The 10,669-nt window shown below is 49.1% G+C and overlaps 1 protein-coding gene across 1 annotated transcript; it reads left to right on the plus strand.

The window, feature by feature from the left end:
* The first annotated feature begins 8,109 nt into the window (after positions 1-8,109).
* On the plus strand, positions 8,110-10,669 carry LOC100299732 (testis-expressed protein 19.2). The gene is made up of 2 exons (XM_002696130.4): positions 8,110-8,507; positions 8,766-10,669. Exon 2 carries the CDS (start codon positions 9,024-9,026, stop codon positions 10,077-10,079), a length of 1,056 nt encoding a protein of 351 aa, XP_002696176.1. The 5' UTR covers positions 8,110-8,507; positions 8,766-9,023; the 3' UTR covers positions 10,080-10,669.

Genomic DNA, 10,669 nt, shown 5'->3' on the forward strand with positions numbered 1-10,669 from the left:
ATGGACTGTAGCCCACCAGGTTCTGTCCATGAAATTTTCCAGGCAAGAATTCTGGAGTGGGGAGCTGTTCCCTTCTCCAGGGTATCTTCCCCACCCAGGGATCGAACCTGAGTCTCCTCCACTGCAGGGAGATTCTTTACCATCTGAGCCACCAGGGTTTACCAGAATGAGGTAAATGATTTTGTTATGTGATGCTAATAGGTCATGTCTTATAGCAGGAACTTGGGCTGCAGAGTTTCCAGGAAAGGGGCGCCTCAGACACAGTGGGGCCACCACAGGAGTTGATGTTACGATCCCAAGATCCCAACTAGGAAGAGGATGTGTGCAGGAGGGGAATGAGCGTTGGAGACTTGAGACTCAACTTGCACCTCTGGCCAGGCAGAGGCAGGGAATCTGTTTAATTCCCACAGCAAATGCACCTTTTGGGTCTTGTGGCCCCAACTGACTATAATTGAATGAATTACTTCTCTTCTCAAGGGTTGTCAGGATGTCCTCTAGAAACATGGATGGTTTGTGCAGAGATGTCATTTTGGGAACTTCTGGGCAGTAGAACCCTCTTCATATCTGACACTGAAGGGAGATTTTTATCATTGTTTCAGATTTTTCTATCTTCAGGGCAAACTCCGAGAGATAGTGAGAGACAGGGAAGCCTGGCGTGATACAGTCCATGGGGTCTCAAAGAGTAAGACATGACTTAGTGACTGAACAACAAGATTGTTCTGTTGAGTGTGGGGCATGAGAAGGTCCAAAGCAAAAGGAAAAGGAGGTGTGTGCTCCGAGAGCCTAGGTTTCTCAGCCCCTTGGGAAGACGCTTGTGACAAGTTGTCCCAGAACTTGGAGCAGAGGGTGGCCTTGAGCCCCCACTTCTGACACGTGTGAGTGTCCAGTTTGGTCCTGTGGAATAAGTCAGCTCCTGAAAGTCAGGGCACTTCCCATGCATCCTGAGAGATAAGATCTTTCCAGAGTTTCAGAGCTGGACAGGAATTAGTGAGAGCATAGGATGGGTCAGCAGTTGGCTGGACAATGTCCCCGAAGATGTCCACTAATCCCGGGACCTATGACTATGTCACTACACACAGTGGAGGCTTTGCAGGTTTGATTAAGTTAGGAGCCTTGAGATGGTATGGGGGGATAACCTGGGACCAATGGCGTCACCATCCTTATAAGATGGGGACAGAAGGCAGAGTCAGAGAGTGAAGGTGAGAGGACGGAAGCAGAGATCACAGGAGACGATGCCAGACTGCTGACCTGGAGACAGAGGAAGGGGCTGCAAGTCAAGGGATGTGGCTCCTCTGGAAGCTGGAACAGGGAGGGAGGGGTTCTCCCTGGGAGCCTCCAGAAAGAGCCAGCCCTGGGTCCATTGCAGATGCCAGACCTACAGACTCAAGAGAAGAAATTGTGTGGCTTCAAGCTGCTGAGTGGTGATGATTTGGTAGCCGCTGCAAACTCACAGGATGAACGTGTTTCTCTTTGGATGGTTCTGAAGGGCTCTGGAGTAGGGGACATCGAGATGCCCCATTTTCAAATCTCTCCCGGAAGTGGAGACAGCTGCTTCAAGGACAGCGTCAAGGAGATACGTGCCTCCCAGCAGTGCGTGACCAGGGCTGGGCTGGGCTGATGATCACTGCTTGTGGGAACATGGGGAGGACGTGATGATCACTTGCTGGGGGCATGTTCACCCTGAATCTGGCTCTTCTTATGGTGACCACAACTACTGGAGCCTCCGATGCCTGGAGGCTGCCGTGTCAGCAGCATAGCTGATGGGTGTGTGGACAGCCGCACAGAGTCTGAATGGATGTGGTGGCTGTGGCTACTGTGGAACTTCAGACACAAGAGTTGACATGAAAGAACCTAAGGATGGTTCCAGAGGCTCTAGAGTCATCCCTCCAAGGGCTCTGGGCACTGGAAGGCCCCTGGGAAGGAGAACCCACCCGTGTCATGGCCCTTTGGGGACCGTGCTCACCCTACTGTCTTGCCCATTCACCGAGTGCCAATCCCTCAATGGAGTCTGGAAGTGTGAGGGTTCACAGTCCACGGCAGCCTGACAGGCAGGCACTGGAGGGTGCCTGGGAGAGGCAGGCAGTGAAAAGAGCCATGCTCAGGACTCCAACCAGAAGGGGCTGGTCTAGACATTACCACCGCCCTTGAAGCACTTCCAAGGGCTTTCAGTGGCTTCCAGAGGTACAGTCATAGCACATACTTATTCTAGAAAATTAGGAGAATATGGAAATCAATGAAGAAAATTCAATAACTCACAATACCACACCCAGAGGTAATCACGCTGATATTGGTGTTTCCATTCTTTACGTGCTCAAGGGATTAGATCTGATCTGATAGAGTGCCTGAAGAACTATGGCTGGAGGTCTGTGACATTGTACAGGAGGCAGGGATCAAGACCACCCCCAAAGAAAAGAAATGCAAAAAGGCAAAATGGTTGTCTGAGGAGGCCTTACAAATAGCTGTGAACAGAAGAGAAGTGAAAGGCAAAGGAGAAAAGGAAAGATATGCCCATTTGAATGCATATATCTTCATGACCCAGATCATCACAATGGTGTGATCACTCACCTAGAGCCAGACATCCTGGAATGTGAAGTCAAGTGGGCCTTAGGAAGCATCACTATGAACAAAGCTAATGGAGGTGACAGAATTCCAGTTGAGCTATTTCAAATCCTAAAATATGATGCTGTGAAAGTGCTGCAATCAATATGCCAGAAAATTTGGAAAACTCAGCAGTGGCCACAGGACTGGAAAAGATCGGTTTTCATTCCAATCCCAAAGAAAGGCAATGCCAAAGAATGCTCAAACTACCACACAATTGCACTCATCTCACATGCTAGTAAAGTAATGCTCAAAATTCTCCAAGCCAGGCTTCAACAGTATGTAAACTGTGAACTTCCAGATGTTCAAGCAAGATTTAGAAAAGGCAGAGGAACCAGAGATCAAATTGCAACATCTGTTGGATCATCAAAAAAACAAGAGAGTTCCAGAAAAACATCTACTTCTGCTTTATTGACTATGCCAAAGCCTTTGACTGTGTGGACCACAAAAAACTGTGGAAAATTCTGAAAAAGATGGGAATACCGTACCATCTGACCTGCCTCTTGAGAAATCTGTATGCAGATCAGGAAGCAGTTAGAACTGGACATGGAACAACAGACTGGTTCCAAATTGGGAAAGGAGTACATCAAGGCTGTATATTGTTACCTTGCTTATTTAACTTGTATGCAGAGTACTTCATAAGAAACACTGGGCTGGAGGAAGCACAGGCTGGAATCAAGATTGCCGGGAGAAATATCAGTAACCTCAGATATGCAGATGACACCACCCTTATGGCAGAAAGGGAAGAACTAAAGAGCCTCTTGATGAAAGTGAAAAAGGAGAGTGAAAAAGTTGGCTTAAAGCTCAACATTCAGAAAGCTAAGATCATGGCATCTGGTCCCAGCACTTTATGGCAAATAGATGGGGAAAAAGAGGAAACAGTGAGAGACTATTTCTTGGAGCTCCAAAATCACTGCAGATGGTGACTGCAGCCATGAAATTAAAAGACACTTACTCCTTGGAAGAAGTTATGACCAACCTAGACGGCATATTAAAAAGCAGAGACATTACTTTGTGTAGTCAAGGCTATGGTTTTTCCAGTAGTCATGTATGGATGTGAGAGTTAGACTATAAAGAAAGCTGAGTGCTGAAGAATTGATGCTTTTGAACTGTGGTGTTGGAGAAGACTCTTGAGAGTCCCTTGGACTGCATGGAGATCCAACCAGTCCATCCTAAAGGAAATCAGTCCTGAATATTCATTGGAAGGACTGATGCTGAAGCTGAACTCCGATACTTTGGCCACCTGATGCAAAGAACTGACTCATTTGAAAAGACCCTGATGCTGAGAAAGATTGAAGGCAAGAGGAGAAGGGAACGACAGAGGATGAGATAGTTAGATGGCATCACCGACTCAATGGACATGAGTCTGAGTAAACTCTGGGAGTTGGAGATGGACAGGGAGGCCTGGTGTGCTGCAATCCATGGGGTCTCAGAGAGTCGGACACAACTGAGTGACTGAACTGAACTGAACATGCTTAAAGACATGTGATACCCAACATGGGTGTACACGGCACAGAGTCTCCCAGACTTGTGACACTTACATGTGTAAATAGGCAAGAATCCACTTGCACACATCACATCTGACACTTGCACAGGTAGCCACAGAATTTTTTCTTTAAAAAATCAAAGCAATACTGTGTACATAACTTACAACCTATCTTTTCTTTTCACTGAACAGATGCTGATCACTTCACAGCATATCTTCTTTGAAACTTGTTGTCTGTGGATGTCATGTTCCGTGGTGTGGCCATATCACAAGCATTCCTACCGATGGATACTGATCTTGTTTCCTGGTTATCACTCCTCACATCATTCCAAAATGGACATCCCGTTTTGCAGTCTTAAACTTATTCCTGTAAACATCAGTATCTTTGCTGACATCTTGTGGAAACGAGTTGTAGTCTTTCTGTAGTGCCGGATCATTTCCTTCCGTCTCTCTCGTGTTCATAATTGTCTTTACCCTCAGCCACTGCCTTTGGTTTCTGAAGAGACCTGAGAGGAGAATCCCTGGGTTTGAGGCTCCCCAGGGTGTCCTAAATACTAGATCATTCCTCCCGTGGACTCTCTCGAGCATTCTGAAGGGTGTGCAGATGTTGGGAAGCTTGTGCCCACGTCTCCATGACACTGAGAACCAGTTGCCCTCCCTCCCAGCTTGGGAACTGCTTCGGAAGCCGTGCCAGCCCCCAGGGTGTGAAGCTGCTGCAGAGCCTTGTTCCTGTTGTCCTGGCACCGTGCTGACCCTTTGTTGGGCATCCTGCAGGGGTGAGCACCTGGCATGGGCCAGGGCTTGTTAGTGCCTGTTGAACAGATGTGCAAATAGATCAGTGAAAAACCAATGACTGGATGTACAGGAAGAGAGATGACTGTCCTCTAATCCTCTATTCTGATCTAGAGTTGCCGGGAGGGGAAGGGGAATGGGAAGATGGCGGGGGCTGCCCCCACTGGGTGTCTAAGTGCCTTTGCTCTCCCCTATGTGACATACACACACAGCCAGGAAGCCAGGTAGGTAGCCATCCCCGCTCAGACCCAGGGTCCAGGAGCCAAGGCTGTCACCTTGAATGCTGGAGTCCATGAGAACTCGTGGTTGAGGGTAGAGCCCTCTGTTGTGAGCCCCAGCATCAGATGGCAGAAGGGGCCTGGGCGCTCGAGAGGAAGTTCCAACAGGCCAGGGTTCAGATGCCCGCCCTTGGCCTCCTTGCTGTGGGGGCATAGCCCCCCAGGCTTCAGCACCGTCCATCTGCTGGAAAGGGCAGCTGGGATCAGGTAAGGGGTTGGGGGCACAGACTCTGCCATAAAGATGTCCCAGGTGGCGTTGAAGCCTGACAACTATGGGCATTGAGAAGGGGATAGGAGAATGATTCCCCTGATGATTGAGTTTTGTGTTCTGAGTTTCTTCCCTATGTCAGAGACCCGAGTCAAAGTTAGTCATCTACTCTGGGTGGCTGCTGCTGCTGCTGTTACGTTGCTTCAGTCGTGTCCGACTCTGTGAGACCCCATAGATGGCAGCCCACCAGGCTCCCCTGTCCCTGGGATTCTCCAAGCAAGAACACTGGAGTGGGTTGCCATTGCCTTCTCCGCTGGTTGGCTGACAAGGAGGAAAAGATAAAGGTGTGTAGAGAGCACAGACTAGTGCTGGGGAGGTGATGGCTCAGTGGGCTCAGCAGACAAGTGAAAACTCACCCTGAGGGTTGTTGCTATTCATTAGTGTCCCAGGCTTAGAGGGGGTGTCCTTATAGGTCACAGAATGTTCCTAGCCTCCAAGTCCGCAGCTCTTCCAAACCACCTGAAGCAGCCACCTATCCCTCATAGTCCCTGCCCAGCCGATAAGAGTCAGGGGCCCCAGACCTCCAGCCTCCAGCCACAGTTCACAGCATGGAGCTTTCCTTCCTTAAGTACATGGGAGACAAAGCGAGAGTCTGTGTATGTGTACACATGTGTATGTGTACATGTAGGTGATGTGTATATGTATAAAGATATAAATATCTGATAGTATACATATGTATAGAAAATAATGTGTCATATTTAATATATGCAGTATGTATGTATTTATAAAATAATGTAATCAAGTGGATGACATCCATTACCTTGCCACTTCCTTGCTTAGAAGTAACTCACATTTTCCCCTCCAATCAGGAGGAAGTCATGACTGCCCTAGGGGGTCACCTCAGGGTGTCTGCCACATGCTATGATGTGGGATTTTTCAAGGTCCCAAGACAATTTTAACATGCAGCAAAATTGGGAAACAACTGATCCAAGGAATTTTATTGTCATCTAATTCCAGAGGTGGGTGGGTCTTCTGGCAGACCCAGATGTTTTGACCAGGAGTCTAGATGAAAACTCGTTCACTTGGGGACACCCATCAGATTCCCTGAGGAGATGATGCAGATGCAGCTGGATGTACCAGTTGGAAGTTTGGAAGGAAGGGCTAGATGATGTGATTAATTTAGCAAATTATTTTAAAAGCCATTCTCAGATTTCCCCCATTATTCAAGCAAAGCCTACCTATGAAATCTTTCATAAGCTGAAACATCCTGGGACTTCAGAAATGGATATTAACCCGTAGGACTTTGTGGCTCAGCTGGTAAAGAATCTGGCTACAATGTGGGAGACCTGGGTTTGATCCCTGGGTTGGGAAGATCCCCTGGAGAAGGGAAAGGCTACCCACTCCAGTATTCTAGCCTGGAGAATTCCATGGACTGTATAGTCCATGGGGTCGCAAAGAGTTGGACACACGACAGAGCGATTTTCACTTTCACTTTTCATAAAAAAGAAGTCGAATCCAGAGAACTTTTGCAAAGCGGGGGATACCTGTATGTATTCTCTTGTATTATAATTTTTTTTTTTTTACAAAAACAACTTACTTACATTTAAATTAAGTTAAAAATTAAGAAACAAATAAAAATTAAAAATGTGAAAGCGTTAATGTGAAGATACAATAAACCAACATTGTTGTCTTGGAGAACTGAAGATGTTCTTTACAAAGACCAAGAAAATATTTTCTTGAAAACAGATGAACACATTTCACCATAACTAAAGACTTTGAACAAAATGAAACAGTGAACCACAAAAGTGTAAAATGTGGTTAAAATGTATTTTCAAAAGAAGTGTTTGTTTAAAGAACACTTTATTTTAAAAGTGTTTAAGCTCTGAGAAGAGCTAAAGAGACAGAAATGTGCTGTTGATTCAATGCAACCTAAAGGTTGAAAGTTATGTTTTATTCAGCAGAAATTTTTAGGACTTAAGCCCAGGAGGTAGCATCTGAAACAAGCGTGAGAGAACTGTTTGTTCCAAGGAGGCAGAGGTGGGGGAGCAGGTTTTGTAGAAGTTTTGCAACAAAGGACAGGTAGCCTGGATATCAAAAGTTTTTTTTGTAAATTAAAGAAAACCAGATAACCCAAATTAAGGAATTTAGCCTGTTTCTGTATATGGGAAGATGCAAACGTCTGTCCGTCTGTCCGGGGTCCCTGAAATCACTCCTTTGATATGCACCTCAGCTCTGTGGGGCCAGTTTTCTCTGTTTTCACACCCTGAGCTTTCTTTCCTCAGGGCTCACTGGCAGGGAGCTGGCTACAGTCTAGATGGCAGCTCTTCTTCTCCTTCCTGAGTTCCCTTAGGGTTCACTGGCTCATATCGGAGGGCTGCAATCCTTGTTTATTGATATGCCAGAAAATATTCCATTTCCCAGTGCTTAAATCGTAAATAATTGGCAATCAGTTTCTGATATTCATTAAAAAAAAAAAAATCTAACCAAGAGATAAACAAAGGAGGAATCCATTTCGACCACTGAAGGACAGGGCCCTTGACCAAGCAGGTCGCCCAGGACCCAGAATGGGGCAATGACCATAAGGGAGATGCTCACCCACACAATTTCAGAAACCTGTGGATTGAAAGAGTGATGGGGAGAGTCTTCTCACCCCTCTAGGAGAGAATATCACAGACACAATCACCTTGGGGACAGGGTTAGGGGGATAAGACTGCCCTCCCTGGAGGCTGCGCAGACTCTTCTGGGATGGGGGTGGGGAGGGAGGATGACTCAGCAGTTTCATTTCCTGGTGGGCTGAGGCTCATGGGAAATAGGCAAATGAGCCCAGAGCACCATGGGGAATGGCCCTTTAAATGCTCAGGCTGGCTCTGGTCCCTCCTTTCCCCTCAGGGTTACCCACAGGAGGGAGGCACCAGGGAGGGTGAGAGCCCTTTGGAGTAAGAAGTGTGTCTGGGGCCTACAGGTTGGCAGAGTGTGGGGCTTGGAGGCTGAAAAGCCCCAGGTTCCAGTGTGGCCTCAGGCCAGACGGGCCTGCTCAGGTGCAGGTGGTTCTGTTACGCTCCATCTGGTTCAGTCAGGTTAACCATTTGGTTAGATTCTGATAAGTTCCCTCAGGTTCTGACAGATTCTCTCAGGTTGTCTCAGGGTAAGTCAGGTTCTGTCAGGTTCCCTTAGTTTCCCCCAGGTGAGGCTGATGGGGTATCAGGATCCCTGAGATGGGGTGGGGATGGGGAGTTGGAGGGGTGAGAGGAGGCTGTGTGGTTCACAGGCCCCAGGTCAGCTAAAGTGAGCAGAGACAGGGTAAAAGGGCTGGGTCTGAGCCCAAGGCCCCGCTGTGCCCTGCTCCTCCTGCAGGGCACCTGCTCCCACCTGCCTGCCCTAACCTCACTGCTTTTCTTTGCAGCTCCCAGAGAACAGAACGCTTGCATCAGCTGAAGTTAATTCCAGAGTTTCTTCCCTTCCAACCTCTATTTTGACTCAGTTCATCCACCGCCACCCCAAATTCTTCTCCTGGTGATCCTCATTTTTCTCCTCCCTGTTCTCTTGCCCCTCCTCCCTGCCCCTTACACCTTACTGGGCCCCCACCTGTGGGCCAGACCCCCTAAGATCACAGCCAACCCCGCTCCTGCTGTCTCTCTCTCAGGAGGCAGGCAGCTTGGCCATGTGCCCTCCAGTCAGCAAGCGGTATGTGGCGGAGGGCCTGTCCTACCTCTATGTGTCCTGGATGTATCAGCTTCAACATGGCAGCCAGCTAAGGCTCTGCTTCGCTTGCTTCAAGGTTGCCTTTCTGGACTTTAAACGGATGCTGGAGTCAGAAGACTGGGAAGATGAAGATTGGGACTCTGAGCTGATGGACGATTCTGAGGCATGGTCTGAGCAGGGGTCATCCTCAGGGATGGGGCCAAGTTGGGGGCAGGGCCAAGGGCAGCCTGCACAGGGCGGGGCTGTGGGCTGGGGGTCAGGCACCCTGGCATCAGGCCCTGTGGAGTCAGAAGATGTGGGCTTGCACAATCATACTGTGCCCACCGAGCTGCAGCCTCAGGATGCGGTACCTCTGGGCCTGGGTGCTGAAGATGCTGACTGGACCCAGGGCCTTCCCTGGCGACTTGAGGGACTCCCTACCTGCTCCCACTGGCCAAGCCCCCTTCCTCCATGGCGGGGTTTTTTCAAAGTGGACCTGCCCCTGGGGGAGCCCATGGTACTGGAGCTGGGCACCACCCAGAACATGGACCCTGCTGAGACTAAGGCCTGGTTACTGGACCTGCAGGTCCTCTCCCTGGTGGGCTGCTGTGATGTCATCTACGTCCAGAAGATGAAGCCAAGAAGGGCCTGGAGGACCCCAGGCCAGTGTTGGAAACTGCTGCTGGAGCCTGATGAGTGGTGGGTGGTGAGACTCCAAGATGCACCCCAGATGCAAGACCTGCACCACTGGAAGCTAAGCATTCTGGAATCCCCTTCTCTGGAGCAGAATGTAGATCTGGTGCCTGCGGACTTGGTCCTGCTTAAGAGGGGACTCACCATCCTCTCTTTTTCACCCTGGGCCAAGAGAGAGGCAGCGGAGGGGGACTCAGCCTCTAGGCCACAGTCTTCCACCCAAGGAGGGGATGCCGGCACCAGTGGGCTCAGAGAGCCTGGGGAGAACCTGGCTGCTGTGGGAGCCTCGGCCCTGGGAGAGCTGCCACATTCCCAGCCCCTCAACCCAGGGTCCCAGAACTGAGGGACTGAGGTCCATGTGGTCACCATTGTTCTGGCTTCCCTAGGACACCAGAGGCTGGGAAGGAACTGACCTCTCCACAACAGCCAGGGTAGCCATTAACAATGAATGAGGTCTTGGGCCTGGAGAGGAACAATGGTGAGTGGTCCAGAGACTGAGAAATGGGGCCTACTGCAGCATCAGGAGAAAGGGACACAAATACCTATAACTGGGAGGGAAGTTCTCTGTCAGATGTCATGGAGTTAGGAACCTGAGCTATTCGGGATGTGCTGGGTGAATGGATGCTGTGCAATGTGTGAAGAAGGGAACAGGGAATCGATTTGGGTAACAGCCCTACCCTGGGGAGGGATGTCTGAAGTGTAACTCACTCCCGGGAACATGGTGGTGGAGTCAGGACCACAGGGATATGTGCTTGTCTTTACTCAGTGGGCTCTGGGCTCCACAGGACCTGGTTATCAGCACTGAGGACTCTGCAGTGTGAGAGACCTTGTTTCAAAGATTGGCTATTTTATGTGGTTTGGCTACTTAGTTTCTGTCTCTTTGTGTGTCATTTTAAACTAAATAAAGTCATAGAGTTTGCAATGAGGTGTTGT

This window comes from Bos taurus, chromosome 19 (assembly GCF_002263795.3).
Source record: "Bos taurus isolate L1 Dominette 01449 registration number 42190680 breed Hereford chromosome 19, ARS-UCD2.0, whole genome shotgun sequence".
Lineage (NCBI taxonomy): Eukaryota > Metazoa > Chordata > Mammalia > Artiodactyla > Bovidae > Bos > Bos taurus.